Raw genomic sequence first — 25,935 nt, forward strand, 5'->3', positions numbered from 1 at the left:
GCTCACTGCTTAAAGTAAAACAATAATCACTTGTTCTCTGACTGTTCTCTGGTCTTTGAAAACTCCACTTAGAAATTATATTATGCTACAGCCCTCCACTTTTAAAAATAGCTATCAGCATTTCAGTGGAAGCCAGAATTAATTTACTTTGCTCTAGTCAGCAGGATTGTCATATTTATAGTGTTAAAGCACCACGGATACCATTCCCAAAAAGCATCTTCTCATGAGTATTCAGAGCATAATGTGTGTTTGTTCCTCCACTGTAAAAGTGTTTTTTGTTCAGCGGAGGGCTACAAAAATGGTGACAGGCCTGGAGCATCTCCCCTATGAAGAAAGGCTGAGTGAACTGGGTCTGTTTAGCCTTGAGAAAAGACGACTGAGAGGGGACCTGATGCAGGTCTATAAGTATCTAAGGTGTGGGGGGCAGAATGGCGAGGCCAAACTGTTTTCAGCAGTGTATGGAGACAGGACGAGGGGAAACGACCAGAAACTGCAGTATAGGAAGTTCTGCACAAATGTGTGCAAGAACTTCTTTACAGTGAGGTGACGGAGCACTGGAACAGGCTGCCCAGGGAGGTGGTGGAGTCTCCTTCTCTGGAGATGTTCAAGACCTGCCTGGATGCCTACCTGTGCGACCTGCTGTAGGGAACCTGCTTTGGCAGGGGGTTGGACTCGATGATCTCTGGAGGTCCCTTCCAACCCCTACAATTCTGTGATTCTGTGATGAAGAACAGTGAACAGTCATCAAGGAGACACAAAGTTTGCCACTAGCAAAAGTGCCCTTTCTCATGCTATTAATTGACTTTTCCCCAAGTATCAGAAGAAAAACCATCTCAGTGTGTAAATTAGAAAGATAATCGCAATTTTTATAGAGTTTGTAGACACCATTTGTCTACTGGTATCAAAGCCAACTGGAGAAATTCTGATTTCCTTCTTTAGATACTCTAAATTCAGTTTTGCCTAGATTTTTAAGTAAGTACAAGAGAAGCACCCTGCATTATACTCAGTCATAGCCATTGTAGGGGAGTAAGGCATAATCTGGCTCAGTATAAAGATTCTTCCCATTTGTACTGAAGGAACAGGAAATTTCAGGTTATCTCAAAATCATGAGAAGCCATATCACATTGAATCCCGCCTACCAGAGTTGAGGTAGCTTACTGCATTTTACCCAGATAGAATCAGAATGCCCATAATCTCCTTACCAAAAGCTTAATGAATGCATATGCTTTTCCATTTAATGCTACAGAGTCTGCATAAGGTCACATACAACATTCCACTGTTGTCAAAAGGAGCGAGGTGGTGCAGTGTGATGAACTCGTACCATCTCCTTTGAGAATTCTGTACCATAAGCAAATGTTTATGCAAAACAAATCTTACCCTTCTATGGATCAGCTCTGCATACAGCACATTTGATAGTTTGTTCCAGATATCTAAACATCAAGCTTAACAAAAGCAGCAAGAGGTAACACGTTGCCAAGTGCTATGTGACACACGAAAGCATTTCTACTAGTGAATATCAAGACACTACATTTACAGAATCCATCTTTTAATGCACGTGTAATTCAAAATCATATTAAGGCTTCTACATCAACCTTAAGTGTGGAACCTCGAAGTGCCATCCTAAAAACACAAAAGCAAAAGTTCACTGAATGCTAAACATCTTTTTATTTTGTATTTGCTGCCATAGAAAGTAATCTATCAGCAGTCATCAGTGTTACTGGGGAAAAATAATGTGGTTTTCCTTTTCCTAAAGAAAAGATGTGATGTACATTAAGTCAGTCCAAAATCCTGATGTTAAGTACAAAAAGCAACTGTTTAAATTATAAAATACCATACATACAGATATAAAAATGTTTCAGAAAGTGTTCCACAAAGTTTCTAAACTTTCAAGGACAAATCTTCAGTAGGGTAGATAGGCTGTTGTCTTCAAAAGGTGAGCATCAGTCATTTGAGTAGAAAGTCTGAATCTTTATCTTCCTATGTTACAGCTGACACAGACTTAGATTTTCATCCCAGCCAGGGATAACACGATGGTTCTAGTGATTAAGGTGTTTTTCCTGGAGTTATTAATTTAACAAGTGCATACTCTATATATAAAAAGGAAATTTCAAACAAAATTATACAACTGCTAGACTTTATAAAAATATAGATCTATATTTTTACATGAGAATTATCCAAGGTAAGTTTCCATTTTCTTTTGTCTTAACCATTAGAAATTATATTTTTATTCCTCTGGGATCTTATCTAGAGTTTAAATTAAAATGATGTGAAGTTATTAGCTGGTGGAAAGTTTTGGGAACTATTTTCTGTGTTTATGTTTGGCCAAAATTAACAAGCTACTGCACCTTGCAGTGCTCATCTTACGGTACTGGACATACTACACAGTCTATATCTACTTATTGCAGAATTTTGTAGTTCTTCAGTGCTAAAACCCAAATAAAAACCATCTTTGTTGTTCTTACCATGAAGAAAAAAATAAACCGCCAACAAAAATAAATAAAATTAGACAGTATTTCTGTTTTGCTGTACTGCATTAACTCTTTACTGTGTAGTGGAGGCAATAATGAATAATACAGCCATTTCATGAAGGAATGTAGAAGAGTACATACTGGAAAAAATCCCAGACTTTACAGCTGTGTGTATGTGTATATACACACACATAGGTCTACAATTGCAGCTGTAACTTTCACTTCACAAAAAAGATTTAATGTATAGACTGAACAATCATATAGATCAACTTCACCAGCTGGAGATCTTCAGGAAGAACTAGCTTTCAACTTGGACAGCAGCATTTCATTCTTACGACATTCCTGTTAACAGAAAACAAACAGATAAAGTAGTTATTCTTAACCCTACTGTATGTATCTGCACATCAGTAAACCAAAGCCTCGTCTTTGAAAGACCTCTGAAGTACACAGTAGTCTGGAATGAATGATAAATTGAAGTTAACTCTTGATTCATCCACAATGTTATTCCAATGGAAAATTCATTAAGCTTCATGACATACACACCAATAGGAACACTGCTTGACCATTAGTCTAAAATTGTTAGAAGTGGATACAGTATATCTATATGTTTATTTCTAAATTGAAAAAAAATCTGAAATTGAGATTACTTTTTGAACATCTGAAAATCCAGAAGGCAGTCTGCAAAATGTCAGTGTACAGGAAATTATTCTTGGTCAAGAAATGTGTGAACATAGGCATATACCATCTGTTTTCAGCAGCACAACCACAATTTTATATCATTATTTTTAAAAATAGCAAGATCGAATAGAAGTTCTCTCACAGGGCAATGGAAGAAAAATGGCTTTTTTTCTACTTCAAAAAAAAAAAAAAAAAAAAAAAACCACAAAAAACCAACCCAAATTAACAAAACCCCCCACAACCACCTAATCTCTTCAAAGAGGATGCGAAAAAGTCAGAAAAGTAGAACAGCACATCTCCCAGAGCACATCATCCAAAACAAGAGGGGGCTACCCCAGAATAAACCAGAAATATTTTTTTTTCCTCCCAAAACACCTGATGCCAAATGACAATTTAGCCTGGCAGCACTACTTTCTTTACCATGATAACAAGTAACAGAAGCACACGTTATGATGATAAACTCAAGAAAAGTGAAATGAATGAAGGGTTAAACAGTCCTTCCACTGCAAGTAAAATACAAGGCTGGCTACTAAAGTATTTATGACTGCAAAGATACTAGATTGCCTCTCTTACTCACACATTTCCACAACCCTCTTTGCTCCAACGCCCAAATGCTGCTCATAGATCTCCAGAAGATTCCATCCTGAAACCTAAATATGCAGCTTCCTCAGTAACAAATTAATACTTCCCTTTTAACATGGAGGGCTGCCAGCCAATCAGTGTCAAAATAATTTTCAGAATAAAATTCAGAGTTTAAAAATAATGGAATAGTGGAAACATCCAAGAAGAGACAATGTTAACATGTAATAAAGTATAAGGAACACCTGTGCACAACTTGAAAGTCCTAATTACTTTGGCAATTAGAATTTTGAATATGACAACACAAAATTAACAAAATAAAAACACTACCATTTGTTGCCATCTAAATTCCCATTGAGTAGAATGCAGCAAGGATCTACGTTATAAGCCTTACAAATATAAAAAAAAAAAATCATAATTCTGCTAGTGACAAGAGTACATTTCATCCATTCACACAATATGAATACTGCTTATTTCTAGGCAGTGATATAAAATTCATACCAAAATGAGATTGTCAGCTTCCTCCTAAGGCAATTCTAACTCTGTGATTTAACACCACTAAGTCACCAGAAAATAAATGTAGAAAGTAAGATAAAGTTCAGACAAACCCATGTATTTAGAAATGTGCTCTTAACCAAAAGCAAAGTTTGTAATTTGCTTCAAAGCAATCAGTGTATCTGTGCAGAACTTCTTAAACTACTTCTGATCAGTTCAAGTATTAGCCAACTTACACTAGCAAAAAATGTTCTTACCTCTTTAAATTCTTTCACTGTTTTAAAGTAAAGCCTCTGTTTCTCTAGAAGCTCTAAGTATTCATCATTCAACTGATCTCTTCGCATTTTATTTTCTTGCTTCTTCTTTTCCATCTGTTGGTATACAGGAAGGATTAAAGGTCATTTACTGTATGAGAAACACATGTACAAGCACACAAAGTGTAAGAAATAATTTTCTATAACAGTGAGACAGATGCTTCACAAATGACATCCCTGCCTTGTGCTTTAAGCACAGCAAACATTTAGGCCAACACTTCAGAAAAATTAAAAAACTAAAATATCTCAGTATCAGTAACACTGTAAGTAGCATCCAGAATTGAACTAAGGCTCATGTTTCTGCAAGCCCGGAATTTTGCTCACCAAACAGTTCTACATCAATAATGACATGGTGAAATTAACAGGAAACTGCATGCAGCCTTTTGACAAAACAGCAAGATCTTGATTTCATTGTTTATGCTAGTTGTACTAAACAGAGCAGGGCACATATTAAATTTTTCTAATTTTCTCTTGCTCAAGATCCACACAAGAAAATTCTCTTTTGTCTTTGTGCCAAAGTTGTGACAAACACTCTCAAGTCTCTAGATGGAAAGATCAGCTCTTATGATAGGCTGGCTGCCTTCTTCTCAGGAATAGAGGCTACTGACAAGCACTACTTAAAGCTATTCCACTGCATGCAAATACATCCGTGGACACCTTTAGTTGGAGTAACTTTTGGCTCTCATGTGTACATCGGCCCAAGCCCACTTAGCACAAAGTCCACCGAGGCTGAACTTTCACAGAACAGCCACTCAGTGTTACCAGAAGCAAGTCTGCCTTCTCTGCAGTAACTCTTGGGCTCTGCACACCCACAAAGCCCTTTCACTTGACCCATGACAACGCACTTTTCTAAATCTACTTAACACCAGAAAGTGAGTCTAACATAGGCACGGCTGTACTACTGCATTTTCCAACTGGAAAAAAATTCCCATGGACCTCAGGGACATCAGTGAGACTTTGGGTACATACAGCCATTTCAAGCATCTACATCACTACAAGGCCAGAAACAAAGAATATAAAATTCCCCATCAGCAGAGAAGCTCTCCCTTAACAGTACCTCTCTTCTACTCTATTCACTTACATTTCAGCAGTGAGCAGTTTCTGATGGATAGGGAAAAAAATAATACTTGTAATATGCTTGCTTAATTTGCACCTCACTAACTGAATTTTGCCATACATAGTTATTGTCCAAGAGGCTTTTCTGAAATAATTTTCAGGTTCTATTAGGGTAAGTGAGAAGTGTCTCAGACCTTCATTCGATTCTGTTTGATGCCTTCCACAATCTGCTCCATCTGTCGTAAGAACTGCTCACGAGAACCAGAAGATGCCATTGCTCTGGAGAAAAACAAAACAAAACAAAACAAACCAAAACGAAACAAAGAAAAACAAACTGATACGCATGTGGGACAATGCATCTCATCTACAATTACCCTGTGTATTCACTGATGTTCGAGCATTTGCATTACTTAGAATTCTGTGCAAAAAAAAATAATCTTTTTAATCTCTGACTTCAAGTAAAAGCGCAGCTCTTCAGCTGATATAAACTATCAGATGGGAACAGAGACTACAGAGCTCACCACCAGAGTTCTCTCTGGCAGTTCGACTCTCGCACGTGTTTTCAAGAAATAAATTGCTACTAACTGACCAAGAGCACAAACTTGTAAGAAAAGCAGCTGATTCAAATATAAAGAAGACGATTGGAGAACTAGGAGAACAGTTAATATTCTAAACCAGTATTTTGTGTCCGGACAGGAAAAGTCCTGAAGTAATTATGGGCTTGTAACTTATCTTGAACAGATAATGGGAAACAAAGAAAATACCACCCCCTACCCATCAATGCAGCCAGCCAAATCCCAGCTGTCAATTACAATATTGGATTCTACTGACTGGACTCAAAAGGATATCATCACTGAGCAGAACAGATCTACAATTCCTGCTGCAATGGAAAACACTTGAAATACTGAATTGTTTGGGCTTGTTTCTATTGTAGTTACAATTTTGAATATGACACTAACAAAATAAAAATTGAAAATGACTGAGTCAACATAAAACAGCACAAATGTGTATGTTCGTGGTGCTGTGCTGCACATGGTTTATTGAGAAATGTTGGTGATAATGGACAGTTGGACTGGATGATCTTGGAGGTCTTTTCCCACCCTGGTGAATCTGTATTATAGAGATAATTACTTACTCAGGAGAAAAAAAAAAAAGTCATAACAGAATTATGAAAAGATATAATAAGAAGAATTATTTAAAAATTAAGAGATCATCTCCTCTCCTATGACTCTACTGTACTGCTGTGAGAAAATTCACACTGGAGTTTTTTCCCCTAAAGTCAAAAAAGCAGAGAGAAATAAACGTTGGCTGTATCACAGATGGTATTTTGACCTGAAGTGTCCAAATGAACTATGATTTGACTTCACACTTCATCAAACCTTTTAAGTACTGAGTTAGTCTATAAAAAACATCTGAAATATGTCTGAATCTAATGTTTTGTATATAATATAACTACAGCTTCAAAAAATGGAGAAAGATATTTAAATTAATGCCAGGAAAATTAAGACTGAAATTTCTTTACACAACCACAACTGAACAGCCAGATATTAAAAACATCTGTTGGCTATAAAAGTTAAGTAATTCCAAGTCTGAAATTCTCCAAACATTGGCTTAAACAGAATTAATAAACTATTTTGTTAAATAGTTTAAGTTAATAAAATACTGTAACGCATTTTTAGAGTCCATTACTCATTCCCCCTCCTATTTTTCCAACCAGCCATACTACCCACTGCAACTATCAAGAGAAAAATAACCATTACTTACTGATGAAAGTTGTCATGGATAGAATTCAGTAAATTGACCTGTGAATTAAAGAGAAAAAAAAAAAAAAAAAAAAAAAAGAAAGAAAATAGCTGATATTTTGTTATCAGTATGAGTAGCTCCTGCTACAAGATATGGACACCATATTTAAATAAGACAAAGAAAAATCTGTAACAACATTAACAGGAGTTATTTTGTTGTTCTTGGGATAGCTCACCCAGCTGATCAAACTGCCTATTTTTTTCTTACTATTAAAGATTGCTAAGAGCACTAAAATTCACTAGTTAGCAATGAATGAGATTCCTCATGGAATTCCTCATCAATAACTCTCCCAAATCTCCTGCAGTTAAACCTTCCAAGCAGTTTCTCCTTATGATGAATACTTGGAAATGTACTGAACAGATCTAAGCGCTGCAAACGGAACCATTTGCTTTTAACTGCTACAAGAAAGCTGAACTGACCTCCCTCAAATCTACAGTCTTCCATATAAATGCAACAGCAATAGGCACGTGCATTGCAGAACCTCAAGCTGTTCCTGACTCTACTATGAAACAAATTCTGAGCGGATTCCAAAGCTACAACACTTAAAGATTTCTGTTACTCAGAGGAAAGAAATCACTGTGCGACTCATCGATACTTGCCAAATCTACATCCGTGCCCTGAAATATTTCCAACAAGCTTGTGTTTAAGAATGCAGTTCTACAGTTTATACCACAAAACAGCCAAGTAATGAAAAGTAAAACAGCACAACTGTTGCAACAGTAAGAATGCTGATGTGTTACCCTGCACAACAATGAAAGCCAGACTATAAACCCCGTGAAGCAAAGATAATGGAAAATTCAATTTAAAAGTATTTTAAGCTATGACTGCATAAGAAATCATATAAACATCTCTCTCATGATTGACATTAAGCTAAATGAAATGCTTGAACAGTTTATTTGCCTTTTGAAATTATATCCACGCAAATGAAGCGTGGAACTTGGAAGTTACATGCAGCATAAGCTAATTGCTGAAGAACATTTCTGCTTTTAGACCTACTCCATCAGTTGTTCACGTGCCATCTAAAGAGTCACATGAACTACTGATTTTCTAAACTGAAAACCATCTAGCACACATATTAGAATTCACCACTTAAGGGACGGAAACGGTCATTCAATAAACAGGTATCTTTTTGTTGCCATAAATTTGACAACCACTTGGTCTCACAAACTATGCAAAGAGAGATTTGCTCACCAAATGTTGTGTTTTGTTTGCACAGTGAGCAGTTTAAACATGCTTTACTAAGAAACGTACCTTTTACAACACAGATCATTCCCACCTCAACATCAAAAATATTCGTATAAGCCAACTCAATTTTACTTTCAAAGACTGATAATTCTCTAAATAGAGAGTTTTTACTTAGCTTTCACTTTCTCCTGCACAGACTGAATATTTAGAAAACAGCAGTAACACTTTCTTACCTCCTTTTCCAAATATACTTTTTTATCATCCAGTGTATTATAAAGAGTAAAGAACTGCTTTGTTTCTTTGTGAGTTGCTGAGACTGCAAAGAAAAAAAGGTAGAATAGAAGAGCATGAGTAAAAGGGAACCTGTATAAGTATTCCACAGGCTTTGTATAATACACTGCTATCAATAATGGAACTCACTCTTTAATACATTCTGGAAGAATATTTCCTCTGCATTTGAACCTCCAGCAGGGTTTGGAGCTTCCAGATTTTATGAGAACTGAACTCCAAAACAACACTGATGAATGTTTAATCCCAGCTACTGATAGACCTTTACATACATTATGCAAATGTACATTGGCACTGTCTGCTGTGCTTCCTTACCACTGTCCGCTCATTCTTCCTTCACAAGCTTTTATCTTTAGACAATACAGGCTGCTGCGCTGCTAACAGTTACCCTACATAACTTGTGCTCTGGTGGGTCACAGAGTGCAGGGGTACAGATTTTCTGACAGTACTGTGTGCAAGAAACCAGAGTACATTAAACTGCATCTTCCAAGATGTGAATATGCAAGACGCCTAAGGAGGCTTTAAAAAAAAGTAAAAGCTTTCTTTCCCTCTTTATAATTACATTTAAGCTGATAGAATTACATATTATTCTCTTTTCAAAAAATGTTGTAGGTGAGCATATCAAATACCAGTCACAGCTCAGTGGGGAAAGTAAGGCTCAGACACACCTTTCATTTGGGCCTACAAGCTAATGATTGATACTCAAATCTCTGAAGCGCTCACCTCTTCGTCAGATCTCCACTGATAAAGGAAACCTAAGATGGTGGGAAAAAGCTCAACGGAGAGGAACAACTGGCAAAAATTATTTCAGTTAACATATCAAGCACTGTGTAGAATTCTGAACCAAGAAAACAAGTAGGGGTTTAAAAAGAGCAAATGACTTAATGATATAAATCATTCCAAATGTCATGAGTAAGCTAAATTAGACTGAAATCATCATATTAAACTCTAACAGCTAACAAGTTGTCGTCTTTAAACAAGACCTTTTTCGAATATATTGGACTAAGGTTTAATAGAGTCACTAACAGACAGCACAACTCTCCTGCCATGTCATAACATCATTAAAAATCCAGTTTCTTAAAGGAAGTCCTACTGCTTGATGATGTTTTCCAGCTGAAGCCAAACAGCTGTTCACATCCCAGAGTTGAATGTTTTGGTGACAGAAAATCAGCACTGACTACTTCTGCAGCATGAGTTGTGATCAGAGAGCTTTTCCACTGCTGCAACTGACCCTGTATTCTAAAAAGCATACTGAGCACTCAGAGCCTGAAAGCATCAATTCAGGAAAGGCTGGGATAGGCTGGAAAATCAGTAAAGGCTGTTCAGCACACTCTATAGAGAGACTTTCCAACTGCTGCTGCTTTGAAATCAGACTGCTGCTTGAAGAACTGCATGAAGAGAAGGACCTCCAACAGGCTTATACTGTTTTGATTACTTCTGTTTTTGCAGGACTTTCTGCCAAATTGAAGAGTTTCCCAAACCTCTCCTTTCCTGCAGCTCCTCCTTATCTTGTAGCAGCACTGGCAGTGATAATAATATACATATATACACACACCCACATTTATATTTAATAGCATGGAATAGTGAAACTTAGAAGCATTCCAGTACAGAACCACTGAGGTTGGAAGATACCTGTGAAGGTTGCCCTGTCCAAAATACCTTGGACCCAGAAGTCCAAAAACCTGTTTTTGGCAACTCTAAAATCTCCTGAAACTGAATGAAAAATCTCCTAAGAAAAAAACCAAAAAACAAAAAACCCACAATTCTCAGAAAGATTTGCTACAAATTCTCAGCTCTATTTTCTAATAAACATTAGCCTGGGTAGAGCAGGTTCCTGGCCAGAAGACTGAGCACAGCATTATTCTAAGTCACTGCATTTATTTTGTGCTACAGAAAACAAAGTTCCAGGAAATTCAAAGCAATCTAAATCTACTTCATTTGTATATAGCAAATTAAGGACTTTCTAAACACACTTGTCATTCATTGATCTATATGGCTGAACCTGTTACAACCAGAATTTACTCCAAAAATCTTGTACATCAAGTTTTGCCCACAAGAGAATTCTTATAGCCAGCTTATAAAACGTTGAAAGTAATGTATATAATGTGAATATCAAACCACCCCTAAAGTCCACAGAATTTGCAACTGCTGTTGTTACAAACCAGAAGTTTAAAATGCAATTGCCCTCCTTCTGGGGCTTTAGCCTTCAGTAGAATGTTCCTGCTTGATATACATACCCTGACTGTATAGTTCAATAAATCTCTTCTGATACTGTGTTAGCTCTGCTCGGCTGGGTACTTCATCAATCTTGCGCTGTAAAATCGCTATTTCTCTGTTTCTTCGTGCCTGAATAGAAAGTTAGGAGGGGAGAAAACAAAGCCTCTTCTTGTTCTCTTCTTAAAATGGATGAAGCCCCCCATGCAGTACTTTCTTACTAAACAATTAATGTTTGTTGGTTTTTGGTATTTTTTTTTTTTAAAGTGTTAGCTGAGGCACAATATTATTTTGTAAATGATTTGTGATTTTTAATTTTTTTTTTTTAATTACAACAAAAAGTAAAATTAGTATTAAAAGTGACAGGGTAAGAAAAAACTTTAATCATTTTGTCCAAGTAAATTCACAGACTTACCAACAATAGCCGTATCTTCTGAAGTTTTTCTTTCTCAGTTTTGTATTGCTGGTCTATGAGCTTATTCGGCTCCTAGAATTTGAGAACCCAAAACAATTGTGGATTACAGCGACAAATGAGAGCTGCAATTACAAAAATGTGCAGGTTGAGTTCTGTCTGTATTTGTATCTACCACTGAATGGCTCCCACTAGAACACCATCATCGCTTGCTATTTTTTTAAACGATGATCCAAAATCTACATTTAAAAATTTGAAACAATTTTCATCTTTTACTGCAAACAAGCTAACACTTTTACATTTTAGTTTTTAAGATTTGTCAGTTGTTTTTCTACTGCTTGCAGTATATGAAGTGTATCCAAAGATACTCTGTAACCACTGTGCAAACGTTTAGCGTACACTCAGTGTACACTTTGATTCACCAGCAGGGTTCAGAGAATCATAGAATGGTTCAGGTTGGAATGGACCCCAAGGATCAACCAGTTCTAGCCCCCCTCCACCCCCCCCGCCACAGGCAGGGCCACCAACGTCCAGAAGGATAAGGATAAACACAGCCCAAGACAGAACGCAAACCCTCTGATGTATTCTACACTTCCTGCAACAAGCATGGATCACTTTCTCTTCTTTAAATATTTAAGTTACATTTTCATTTTTTCATACTGTGTTCAGAAGGACAGCAGCATCACTGAACCCATAATCTACCTGATTTCTGGCACATAAATATAATGTTTACTCATCGAAACAATTAAGTCGAGTGTTTCATTTTCTGTTCATTCATTATTCATTGACATCAGTTCGGTAGCACTGGTGTTACACCTAATTTCAGACAGCTGCTAACGTATGCAGTGTTCTGAGCCACTGAAAACTTGTGCCTCCATCCTTCAAACATATCCACCTTAAGGGGAAAAAAAAAAGACCTCCAGAACAAATGTATTTTCTGAGGAGGACCAGTTTACGCTGTAAATATGCACTGCTCATAATACAACACCCAGAGATTCTTCTCTGATACTACAAAAAAAAAAAAAAAAAGTAAAAGAGACAAAAATACACATGAGTTTGCCCCATGCGTTGTAGCAAGAAGAATGAAAAATACTGTGGTGATTTTTATTCTATTGTACTTTATTGTTTACCAGCCTGAACTGTGGCTTTACCAGTGGTGGAGAACAGAATTGTTCAGAAATTGCAACAGGTCTTTTTATCCTAACTAGAATGTGCCCAAGTCAGAAAGACATAAAACAGCATTTTAAAACACAAATTGAAAATAAGCTCTTCACACATTTGCTATTTACCTCTTCCTCCCCATTTTCTGCTGCCTCAGCTTTCAAATTCTCAATATCTTGTTGAAGCCGCTCCATTTCTTCCTATTTAAAAAAAAAAAGAGTTTATGTTGCTTTTAATTGAGACCTACTCTCTAAAAAAGGGGATGGCAGGAGGCTTGATATCATACAAGTGTAACAAAGGTGATGCTGACAACATGCTTCAAAAATTTTGAAGACCCAAAAGCAACCCCTGCCCCCAGGGTTAAGCATGCTTTACAACTCATTACATAAAATTGAATATCTACTTTTATCAAACACAGGAAAAGATTTATTTCTTACTTGTAAATATACTTGCAAATATACTCTGCTAGGCATAACATTCAGTGAGTGACATAGAAAATGATAAGCTAAGGAAACAATGAAACACTACAACAGCAACAGCATGACACAGAGCTGCAATGCATGCTATTCCTAACAATGAATGAACCTAAAGTTAGCTGCAAGGTCATTTCCATCAGAATTCTTCAGAATTTTCCAAAATGTTTGTATAAGAAAACGAGGTTTCTGTGCTCAGTATCTACCAGAGTGCAGTATGCCTGTTCACTTCTTTTCATTCCATTAAATTCCATCCCCTACTGTTTAAATAGATGAGAATGAAAACAAATCTCTCTGATCATATTTCTAGGCAGCCCATAAACACAGCAGTAATAAACTACAATTAAACAGCCAAGCTGAAATGCTACTCTGGAAACTGTAACAGATTTATCTCAGTTTTTGTATCTCTAGTGGTTTGCTCCAAAGCTAGGGGCTTTCAACAAGATTTCCACTTTGACACTGGGCTCCTCAGGTCATTGCTGGCTCATCTAAGAAGCTGGAATGGGGGAAATGGGAAGAAAGGACAGAACAGGAGAAAGTATTATGCTTGCTTACCGAGTTGTAAACACATTGTCTTCTAAGAAACTAAAACTTACCCTACAGTGTGCTTTAAATTCTTGCTCCTGGCTTTTGAGGTTTTCATTCATGGCTACCAGAGTTCGCAGATTCTGTAACACACTGAATTTGAAGACCAAGCAAAACTGCATTAGTCTTCATTTCTAATTTAAGCAGACGGAGAACTAAAAGACATCAGAACAGGCTTAGTTCTATACAACTTTACAGTAAAGTCCATGTAAATTAAAAATCCAAGTATCATGAAGTACAAAGAAAAAAATCTAATACTACCTCAGTATTTTGATGTTTTGTGATATTCTAATCTCATTACTGTGGAAATTTTGAGAGAGCACCCTATTTAATCTATGCAAGATTAAGGTTTCAAGTATAAAGAATATCAAAATAGGAAGGCCGCAAATGCGTGTTTAGTGTTACTTGTGCTTTTGCTTTAATTAAATATCTACAATTACTTTCAACTACAGACTGAGATTTTTCCACTCTGAATTAATTACTTGCTAATCTTCTGACTAGTGGAAGGAAGCTAGAGAATTTATTTTTCTAAACAATAATCCTTTGCTTAGGTGGAAAAAGCAAGACATAACGAATGACATTTTAAAACCATCATTTTTCATAACTTCAAAAGCTACAAAGGAGAACATGCAAACTTACCTGGAATCTGCTTGGGATTCTATTGTTTCTAAGGCTGCTAGTTCTTTGTCCAGCTTTTCACTGTAACTCTTGACCTAAGAAATGTAATTAATAGTAATCCTCATAACAGTATCACAAAAAGGTCTCCCTTTCTAGGTAATGTAATAAAATCAAATCAGTTTCTTTGGGACCAGAAAAGTAGAAATTTACGAACTCAAAACTTTCTTAACATAAAAGTAATCAATCAGCTTTCCCATTTAATACATCCCTCCATATAAAACTTCTTAAAAGAATTCTCAGCTAGAGTAAGTGCACAGAAAAACAAAAAAAGATTACCTCACTTAATGTCTTTTTTGCTTCAGTACATTTTGCCTGTAGATCAGCACATTTAGCTTGCAGCTATTATGAGGAGAAAGAACAGAGTATGATTCTAAATTCATGCTAATTTCATCTGTTACAGAAAATAGCAGTATTTGAAATGCTGATAATGGGCATCTGTTAAACAACAGGCAAATCATCACAATCAAGGTATTTTCTTGTCCGAGTCCATTTCATTCTAGGTAATCTGAACAATTACTAGCAGCAAATACTTTCCACCCGTCCTTCCTGATGTGTTAGATCCTAGAATGAACAGCAGCTTTTACTTTTCTGCTGGAATCCCTTTTGTAACTTATTGGACTGAATCTCTGCTGAAGTTATTTAGCCTGGCTATGATAGCCAAGTTCCAGGCAAAAAAGAGAGTCCCATTTTTCACTTCTCCAAATAAGCTAGGGTGATTCAAGACTTACATAAAAACATCATGAGACCACAGAACTGTCCATACCAATAAAGCAAGTGGTTATTTGATTTTATTTTGGGAAACTATGGAAAATCCATTAAGTAGGGAGTTACCAAAATGCCACAGACTATTTCACTTTGTCAGATAGCTTAGTATCACACAGAATCACACACACACACAGAATCACAGAATGGCCAGGGTTGGAAGGGACGTCAAGGATCATGAATCTCCAACCCCCCTGCCACATGCAGGGCCACCAACTTCCACATTTAATACTGGACCAGGCTGCCCAGGGCCCCATCCCACCTGGCCTTGAACACCTCCAGGGACAGGGCATCCACAACCTCTCTGGGCAGCCTGTTCCAGCACCTCACCACTCTCTCTCTAGTAGAGAATTTCCTCCCTGACATCCAACCTAAATCTCCCCTCCCTCAACTTAAAACCACTTCCCTTTGACCTGCACTTATCAACCCTTTCAGAGAGTTGATTCCCCTCCTGTTTGTAGGCTCCCCTTTCTCTAAAGTACTTACAGTTTAATGTAACATCACAAGCAGAAACAACAGAAATAGGACAAGGGGTAGAAAACTTAAGCAGAAGCGCTGCACATAAAGAAATGCATGTTTGGCTTTCTGATTCACTTCTTTTCCTGATGTTTTACGTTGCCATTCACAATGTGGAGCTGTGACCAAACACCTTACTCATTCTTATCCATAGGGAAATTTAGAACATTATTTTTTTTTATATTACAACTTTTATATTTCTCACCAATAGGCCAAATTTGAGCTAGTTAAAAAAAATCCTAATTTAAGCCCAAAGTCCACATTTCATGAAAACTGACACAAAAATTAAAGAACTATTTGATAGGGGAACTCTTGCCAGAACTTACTGCAGTACTGCAACAAGAATTTCACAATCACATTTTAAGAGGAAGTCTTGACTACCACTGATTCCAGCTTCTTCTATCTTACCCCACAAAAGCTGCCTTTGGCAAATGGCAAAAGAAGATCAGCTAGGAAATTTTTACTTTACTAAAGTGATGAAAGAATTATATTTGGCTTACAGCTGCCAGTACTTCCTTCTGTACAAAAACGTAACACAGACTGTTATGTACTGAAAATAACCAACACAGAATTCAATGGCCCTCAACTGTTAAAATGGCAAAGAGCATTACAGGACTAAGGAAATATTTACGTATTCCTGTGGATACAAAGTTCATCTGGAAACTAAAAATAGGTTTCTAATTAAGGACTCCGCTATTTTATCAGTACATTATCAGAGATTTACAAGCTCATTTTCTCTCCACTGCAAACTGCAGCCTTCTCAGTAGTGTGTGGAAAGGAAGCAAATACATTTATGCATACACCAGGAAAATGGGTAAAGGAAGTGACTTGCACCAGAAATTAAAAGGTAATCCGCTCAGCATACACCAAGTTACAGGAATATTCTGTGTTACTACTTCAGCAGCTACACTATGCTACAATTTTGCAGAAGGTCAAAAATATCTACTCCAGAAAAAAAAAAAAAGATTTTGAACATCTCAGACACTGGGGATCCATCCTGCTTTCAGGATTATATGAATACAGCACAAAACAGCTGCAAGACTCACCCACAACTGCCAAGCTCACTTACCAGTCTCTCCTGCCATCCCCCACATTTATCAATGTTTTCTTCTTTGATCCCCCCACACAATTCTTACCTCTTCCAGGAGTTTGGTTTTCTGCAAAATCTGCTTATTCAGGGATGCCACCTTCCTTCTGTGTTGCTGAGCAGCTCCAAGCCTTTCTGGTCGCTCCTCAGCAGAAAGCTCAGACTGCTAAAATAAACAACAGTAACAGACTATTGAACCTCATGTCAAATGTTTTTTGCCTCTACCGTAGCTAAGGAGATGCCAAACTGGAGCACACTTGAGATATTCCTCATCAAGAACTGTGTCCCATGGTCCAAGAGAAACAATGACTTATTACACCAAGGTAAGAAAGCAGTCAAATAACTGAATTAAGTCCCAAAAGATTAGGTAAATTAAGTTAGTGAGGTGCTGTGGGAATGGATAAAAATACTGCAACAATTAATTAATTGTAGTATACTGCATCAGCAATACAGTTAAACCTACTAGGCTTTTTAAACAAGGACAGCAGCACCACAAACAAATCCAAACATGCTGAAGATCCTCTTAAGCAGCAGCATTGCTTCAGTGTGAGCATGCTTCAGTATGGTATTTCCTCAACTTCTTGAACAGGAGATTATCCATACCTCAATACATAAATCCAGAACTCTAAAAAGCATCCAACAGTTGTCTTTAGATACTGAAACACTGGCATAGATGCAGCAAACTGAATGACAATGACATACTCAGTGAGGTAATTACGTTTACCTCTCTAAGCTTTTATTTATTTTTATTTTACTTTTGTGAAGTAATTCTGACATCTAATTCTGACATCTATCCTAACAATTCGCGTACTTTCTTTCTACCTAATTAGGAAAAGAAATAATGCCTCTAAACAACACCTGCAACACTATATTAAAAAGATACACACCAACATTTACTTCCCGTATTACCAGGGATTTGATCAATCCCTTGCACTCAGTTCTCGTGAGGCCACAACTTGCACACTGTGCTCAATTTTGGGCCCCTCATTACAAGAAATACACTGAGGCCCTGAAGCGCATCCAGAGAATGGCAATGAAGATATGAGGGTCTGTAGCACAAGTCTTAAGAGGAATGGCTGAGGGAACTGAGATTTTTCAGTCTGGAGAAGAGAAGGCTCAGGGGTGACCTTATTCTCTACAGCTCCCTGGAGGGAGTTTGCTGGGAGGTGGAGGTCAGCCTCTTCTGCCCAACTAGCAATAGAACAAGAGGGAATGGCCTCAAGTTCAGACTGGATATTAGAAAAATTTCTTGTCTGAAAGAGTGGTCAGGTACTGGAATGGGCAGTACACACATTACATGCAAACCAAGAAAACTGGAAATGTGAGAGAAAGAAATGTTAGCTAAACCAGTCTGAGACTGATCTTGAAAAAAAAAAAAAAAAAAAAAAAAATTAATATGAATCCATATAGAACATCCTTGGCAACATATAGTTCCAGTTAAATTCATTAAAGTCTTCTGAGGAAGTGTATGAAGTGCGGCCATACCCCTATTTCTCCTCATTTCTACCATGCACATATTAATTTTAATTATGCCCCAGATAAAAGAAGAAAGAGAAGTAGAAATCTATAGCATTAATAAAATATTTAGGTTTTCTCTACTAGAAATAACTTCCCACATGGCATTATTTGTCATGTAAAAATCGCTGTGATGAAAACACAGAAGGAACAGCTTTTTCTCACCGTACTTTCTACGTCTTTCTGCTAGAAGAATTCAATCTGAATCAACTGTTTTTCCAATGTTTTATAAACATGATCAGAAGAAAAACAGGAAAGCAATTGAGATTACTGTCAAATCCACAAAGAATGTAGATCAATACGTTTTGCATTCCTCTCTATGAACTTGCACTGAAGGTCTCAAAGCTTCCTCTTTGAATGGGAATATCAGTAAATGATCGGAGGGATAATCCCTCTAACAGTAAAATTCAGTGCTACTTCGAATAATTATCCTTTAAAAAGCTGCAATGGATGGGCTAATAAAAAGCTATCATTCCTTTGAATTTACAAAGCTAACCGGGTGAGCAGAAAGCTGCATCCATTGATCTTCAGCAAAAATACAATCTTGTAAGAACAGTCTTAACAAATGGCAAAATCAGATCTAGATTTCTGCTTGCCAGCTCTCTTCACGGGAAATGCACCTGTGGATTCTATTAAAACTCTGACAGACAAACAAGCACTTCCTCCGTTCTTCAGACTATGAATAGTTACAAGGGGTTAAAATTATTAGAACAGTACATGAGTGCTGTTGTTGCTTTAATAAGCTGTTTGGTAACATCCTTAGTTCTCTTTTCCTGGTGTATGCATGCACACACCCTTTTTTTTTTTTTTTTTTTTCTTTTCAAATCCAGTAGATTTGAAAAGCAATATGTTTTTGGCTTGACTTGAATCAGTTCTTACTTCCCAGAGTATTAATCATTGTTCTACTGTAATAGTCAAGGTCTTGCTGCCTTCTCTCAGAGCAGAAGAAATGTAACATTGAAATATGACCCCTGGACTTCTGTTCTTCCAATCTTTTATAATAAAGAAAGGCCAAGAATTTGATATAGACTCTGTTGAGTTATAGGGTTTATCTCCCAAATGGGAAAGCTCCATACCTCATAAGTGTCAACAAAAAAGAAGAAATATGAGAAGACTATTGGACAAATAAGAGCAACCTATAACTCATCACTGGCAGTGATGTATTATATGTATTAATTGCTTGAAGAGCTAGATTTTCTTCTCACATTACTGTAAAGAAAACAATCACAGATGAACACAATGAGCGAAGCTAATATACGCCTCCGACTTTTAAAGCAATAAAAATTTGTCTTTTTTTATAATACTAGATTGAGAATGACAGATCCAGAACAAGTGATAATTGGAAACAAACTATTTCTGTACTTAACGTTATAAAAAGCATTGAGTTTACATCTCTGATTTCAACACATAAGGGCACAGGCCCTTTATCCCTAAAGAAGTTTAAGAAGCTGCTTAACACCCAAGATGCTTGTGAATGTAATTAAAAATACACGCTCTGCCAAAAGGTTATGTATGTTTAAGTCTAACTGAAATACTTCCCTGAATCCTGACTGCACTGTCATACACAGCATATATAAAACAGCATTGTTTTAAGACAATCAAAGCAACTGATTTGGAAGCTTTAATTAACAAGCTATCAATCACGACTTGGTAAACCTTAATCAGGAAACACACTTACCTTTTCAGCATATTCTGACACTATTTGCTTGATCTCATCCGACTGGAGTCCAACTATCTGTCCTACTGTGCTTGCTGTCAACTTGCCCTGCAATTGTATCAAAGTGACAAAATACTGAGAGTTTTGGAACTGCCTGTTCTTTTCACAGGGCAATTTCACCATGCTCTGAACATTTCAATCAACATTGAGATCAGACAAAATAATGCCTTTTTTTCTGAGATATCATGATAAACTGAAGCAACTCTTAAACGTGAATTGCTTCCCATTCCTCTCACCCAAAGAAATTTCAAGATTACTGCAGTCTAGAAGTTCCATTACATATAGATTTACTGCAGGCAACTAGGACTTTTAACTGAAAACACAATGCCAGTTGTTTTTTTTCCAAACATGTTATTCTAATGGTATTGTTTCTAATATTTATCAGCACTTCGAAAAATACCATGAAATGCATACAATTTTCCTCCACTCTCCCCCATAAAATGATTATTCAGCTGGCTGTCTTCATAAGATGAATAAAATAAGATCATACTTTATCTCAGGTAGCTGCACTGTGACATCTTTCCCCTTAAATTCTCCGTGTAAATAACATTTGAAAGAGGCACTTGTTTCAATTATTTTACCAGGATTAAGTTATCAGCCTCATTAAGAATTACTGTCTTCCTAATACAACCATCTTTACATGCACTCTCTTCATGAACAATTAATGCATAATAATTCCAAGACTTTAGACTCACAGGTAACTTGATTTTAGGAATAATTACCATAAAGAGTGAATGACAACTAGAAAATAAGTGCAAAAATGATAATGTTGTACTGCTCCATTTTCCCAGAATGAAAACAATTCAAGACTGGAGAAAACTGTACTAAAATTTGCATGAATATCCTCACCCCTGTATCATAACAGTACATCATATCCATGTACTATGGAGCCTGACAAAGTAGAAACACTGATGATGAATATGAACTGAATATGTGACTGCTAAAACATAACCAACCACAATTTAAATAAAGCTGTATCAATTTTAGACATTGTTTACCTCTTCTGTTGCCATTGCAGCCATTCCAGTCATCAGAGTTTTAATGCGAAGCTAGGATAAAACAACAGGTATTACACAAATCTTCTATTACCTAACTTATCTCTGACTACTGACAGTGGCAAATGTATACAACTAATATAACATAACGTGTATTTTAATGCATGTAATGGGATAGTAAATCTGTGAAAGTTAATTCAGAGGTGTCCGAAACTACCAAATACAGAAAAACTCTTTATAAGAGTACATACTGTAAGTTAGCCTGCAGCTCCTGTATCAACCCAAACCTTTACCTCCTAAAAATGCTCAGAGTCCAAAGCAGAATTTACTTTTTTGTTACTGAATACCAATAAACATTTAATTCTGGGACACTGACTTTAAGTTCCATATTCTCTTCAGGAAAGCAAGCACAGAAACCTTCCTTCCTGAAGCGAATGACAATGATAGAGGAGAGCAGTGATAACTGTTTCCCTCCCCAACAGTTAGTTTCATCCACGCCTATTTAGACAGATGACACACCTCTTCAGCTGCCCGAAGGTCATCTTCATCACAAGGCTCAGCTTTTCCTGTTGCTGCAAGCCCTGAGGGTAGCATAATTTTCTTATCTTCAGTCTTTTGAAGAGAAATTAAGAAAATATTAAATCTAATTCCAGTAATCTAAAGTATTAATACAGACAGCAAGGAGAAAAAAGAAAATAACAACAACAAAAAAACCCAGATCTACTATGTTCCAGTTATGGAAACATTTCAGCTACTGGAACAGCCTCACACATCATTTCATTTTCATGACAGCCTTTTCACACTTCATAAGTATTCTAGCTCTTCAAGACAGTGTCCCTGGCTGGCTAGACACATCTTTGGCACAGATCCATTATTCCATAATCTTCTGAGAACTATCAGCCCCACAAGTCAATTGTGTAACCCGAAATATGATGTTGTCTATCTTTAAGATCTTACAGCAACCAATGCTCCAACAAAAGCAATGCAATTATTCCAAAAATTTAAGTATGTTTTAAAAGTTTTTCACCTGTTCTGTTTTTCCTGCTTGTCTGCTAAATCCATACCTCCTAAAAGAATAAAAGTAACATGAAATAAACACATTGTTGTCTCCAATTTCCACAAAAAAAATTAAATTTCTATCAGTTTTTACTGATAAGATTCACTAAAAAGTGATTCATTAAACAAAACTAGCATCCAAAGCTAGGCTCACGTTAGTTTTGGAATTCTTTACATTAATGAAATAAGCAGGTACTACAGCATATTTACAGAACAATTCCACCTCAGTCCACTCTTTCCATCATGATTTGTACATCTAGACTCTTCTTACAATGTTGGGACATAAAGGCAAAAGGGCTGTTCTCCTCTCAGTCAGAATTTAATCCTGAACAATTAGCTTCTGAATTCTAGAAAGGCCTTAGGAAATTGTAAGTACAATCTACACTCCTCAGAAAAAACAGTCTTACGTGCTTTGATGAAACTGTAATTTCTTTGTGAAGCTCAGTGTTCAGAGCCTCAAAGATATACTCACAATTTTCTACCTCTTTTTCTGGAGAGGCGAAATTGATATTTGAATTACGTTGCTAGTTGAGAAATACCATCTTAAATAAAAATCAGGTAGAAAGGAATTTTAGAGATGAGCAACTTAGACACACTTATGAAGCACTAAACCCACAGCATGCCAGTCACAAAGAGCGATGCTTTCTATATGACTAGATCACAGCTACATCTCTTTAATTCCTTAACTACTGCAGAAGCAGGACTATTTATGCCTTTAATGGCTCGAAGTTAAAAGTGTAACTGTCACTTGTTCTCCATTTATTCAACACTCATACTTAAGGGGTAAATTCAGTCCTATTTTATGACAGCATAACTCCAAGTTTTCAAGAATTCACCAACATTAAGTTCTCTCTGCATTTTAAAGCTTAGCAACGTAGGCAAAGTGACAGAGCATCACCCTCCCACAGAATATGTACAAAGCTGTTTTAATATAGAAACATTCAACAGTATTGCCATCACTGCATAAGCCATTTTTAAGAAGCAAAGAATAAGTACATTCAATAAACATAACTCACTAAAGGGGCAAAGTCAGAAAATGGGTTCCCAATGGTGGTACAACATGGTTCATTGTCCATATACATATATATAGCATAGAGTTCACAGGGGAACAGGATGAGTAAAATAAGTCTGAAATCTGACTGGACTATATCTGAAAGCTTGATTCTCAAGTAGAATTAAAAATAAAACACAATCAATTTTTAAATGTACACAACATAAAACCCTCAAACAAACCAAGTCTTTCACCTGCCATATTCAAGAAGCGTAGCGTGAACCTTTGATTCCTCATCTACCAGTTCTTCAGCTCCCTTCTGACGTTTGTATTTTCTCTGGGGTTTGTAAACCTCCTGTCAGACAAGACAGTGGATGAAGTCAGAGCTCGCAGAAAGCATTTTTTACTGAATAAATAAATAAGTAAAGCATTACTACTTATAGTGGCATTTTAACATTGCTTGTTTTCAAACTCAGTGTACTTCAACACCTGATACTTCTTGGGTTTTTTTTTTGGAATTACACAAAATGTTAAACTAAATTCATTTCCATGTGCAACAGAATCTGTTTTTCCACATTTTAAAGAAATTAGAACGAGTTATTTGACAAGAAACGTCATTTCTTCAACCTTCTCCTTAATCACATTTTAAAGAAAAATGAGAAACAACACAACAAATCTACTAAAAAAAGTAATGAAGGGTCTACAATTTTCCTAATGCCAAGGTATAGAATCCTTCCTCTTTTACTAGTCAGTTCTACTTGTAATGATATTAATTAAATATAACCATTATCTACACAATCACCACAGATTTATCCAGTCACAAGAACTAAAGCAGATCCTACTGCCATTTAAGGAACAAAATGATCCTAACAAATCTTTTTGCTAAAATCTCGTGCTATTATCCTATGGTGATCTTAGAGCTGGATGGCAATCCATCAACAAAACAAGGATTCATGGAACACCACAAGTTGACATTTACTCTTATCCTTTTCTTCTTTTTTCCCCCCCTGAGAGGGAGTTCCAACCTCCATCACAGCAGAGAAAAACTTCATCATCATTACCAAAGAGTCAACAACAAAAAGCAACAGCTTTATTTCCTTTTGTTTGTTTTACACTGGAATAATTTAAAACCCCTTAAGAGCCAGGCTCAGAATGGTTAAAACAAACACATAACTAAAATAAAAGATGGAGTTGAAGCTTGTGCTTTTTATGTATGCTTTTTTAAATATGCTTAGCTTCAAACAATTCTATTCACGCAGGACAAATGATTCAATGCAAGAAGTTGCAAAGGAAAATAAAAGTGACTATGCTTTGCTTGATATAATCTTGTATACAACACAAACTGATTTTCTACAGTTCTTGAACTTTAACCTTGCTAAACCAGTTTTCAACCTCTTTCAAAGACCCATAATCCCAAAGTAGTGATTTTAAACAAATCAGAATATTATTCCTTGGCAAATTTCTCCTGAATTTGGAAGTTACTCTTCACAATTTTTCACTTGTTTCCAATCTGAATTTCTGTCATCTTTGTTTCAAACATTGTTACATTTTTACCAGTGACATCAACAAGCCTTTTGCCATGAAGAAACTCCCACAACATGCATTTGCACACCCACAGAAAAGCAATGAAAGTCATAGCTCTTACGGTGGTACAAAATACTGTATATAAAGTGTAGCCACTGTACCATTAACATTAGCCTTGGCATTAGCCAATCAAGTACTTGAACAAAGTCACTGTAAGAGAATTTCCATTTAATAGACACTCACTTTTCTATGGCAGTACTTACTGTAATAATCATTACTGATATTTAATATTCCCTTTTCTAACCTTGGGACCATAAATCACACTGTACTGTCCCTCTGAGTAAAGAAGGGCAGGTCCTTAGAGCACCGGTCTAACGATGAATTCAGACAACAGCCTAATCTTTCACACATGGTGATTCTCTTTTAGGAAAGTTGATTTCTCTTCCAATTCCACTGTAAGGCAATTTAAAGGTGACCTGCAGAAGTCTTGAGATTATATCCTTCTTTCCAGTTTCTACAGACAGACAGGAAAGCTTGTGTGCCTTTTCTCCTTAAAATTCACTCTCCACATTCCTCTGGACTACACTCATGTGTTGATACCTTAAAAGATCTCATGAATTAATCTTCTGTTCCCTCTGTTTAGAAGGTTATACTGGTATACAGATAAAACAATCACACCCATTTATGATGGAGATAACTCCCTCCACCCCCCAGAAAAAAACCAAACAATCCAACAAAACTGACAAACAAAAATATCTCAAGAACAAAAAAAAAACCACCATCCTGAAATGGGTAAAACAGTTACTACTGCCTATAATTAAAATTGTCATGGCAGAAATAATTATTCAAACATATTAGTGAGAGATCACACATCGGTCATCATCTGAGGACATTTATAGCAACGCCCTTTTAAAACATACATTAATTCAACCACATAACATTCAGTTCAGCAGTACTCACGTAGTTCATTTGGAAAAATAAATGCCTCCAAAATATGACAAAAGAATAAGATGATTTGTCTGGTGCAGTCCACTAAACAAGTGATCACATTGCCCATCATACCAGCACTTAACACCTCTATCCACAAATGAGAGTGTAGAACACCTGGCAGGAGCTGCCTGAAATAGCAGTGATTTTCCCAGAAGAACAGCATTTTCACCACTTTTTGGAAGACTCCTGGAAGTGCCCTATTCAAAGCACACCTACATTTCTCATCATTTCTCAAAACATGTTTGCAAGCAAGCTGGCAAAAATAAGAGAGCAAGCAAGGACAGAAATTTGAGCTATTGGCCAGGCCTCTGAATTCAGATAAGAGGCAATGACACATCCTGGAAGCATTTGTTAAAAAGCTTTCAAATATATAGACAGAGTTGGAGGATCTGG

At 36.6% G+C, this 25,935-nt stretch overlaps 1 protein-coding gene across 2 annotated transcripts in view; it reads right to left on the reverse strand.

Annotated features, from left to right (window-relative positions):
• Nucleotides 1-2,512: 2,512 nt before the first annotated feature.
• The window catches only part of CCDC93 (coiled-coil domain containing 93), a 32,909-nt gene continuing 9,486 nt past the window's right edge, over nt 2,513-25,935 (reverse strand). For both annotated transcript variants that reach the window (XM_042877898.1, XM_042877899.1), the window contains 17 exons: nt 23,283-23,383; nt 22,009-22,048; nt 21,501-21,593; nt 20,985-21,035; nt 19,948-20,034; nt 16,804-16,920; nt 14,666-14,728; nt 14,351-14,424; nt 13,723-13,804; nt 12,782-12,853; nt 11,496-11,567; nt 11,104-11,212; nt 8,812-8,894; nt 7,355-7,392; nt 5,785-5,869; nt 4,478-4,591; nt 2,513-2,810 (listed from right to left, as the gene is read on the reverse strand). In XM_042877898.1, coding sequence (XP_042733832.1) covers nt 2,757-2,810; nt 4,478-4,591; nt 5,785-5,869; nt 7,355-7,392; nt 8,812-8,894; nt 11,104-11,212; nt 11,496-11,567; nt 12,782-12,853; nt 13,723-13,804; nt 14,351-14,424; nt 14,666-14,728; nt 16,804-16,920; nt 19,948-20,034; nt 20,985-21,035; nt 21,501-21,593; nt 22,009-22,048; nt 23,283-23,383 — 1,335 coding nt within the window. In that variant the 3' untranslated portion in view covers nt 2,513-2,756. The remainder of the gene's footprint in view (nt 2,811-4,477; nt 4,592-5,784; nt 5,870-7,354; nt 7,393-8,811; nt 8,895-11,103; nt 11,213-11,495; nt 11,568-12,781; nt 12,854-13,722; nt 13,805-14,350; nt 14,425-14,665; nt 14,729-16,803; nt 16,921-19,947; nt 20,035-20,984; nt 21,036-21,500; nt 21,594-22,008; nt 22,049-23,282; nt 23,384-25,935) is intronic.

This window comes from Lagopus leucura, unplaced genomic scaffold (genome assembly GCF_019238085.1).
Source record: "Lagopus leucura isolate 7727_CA_CO unplaced genomic scaffold, USGS_WTPT01 Super-Scaffold_100019, whole genome shotgun sequence".
Classification (NCBI taxonomy): Eukaryota; Metazoa; Chordata; class Aves; order Galliformes; family Phasianidae; genus Lagopus; species Lagopus leucura.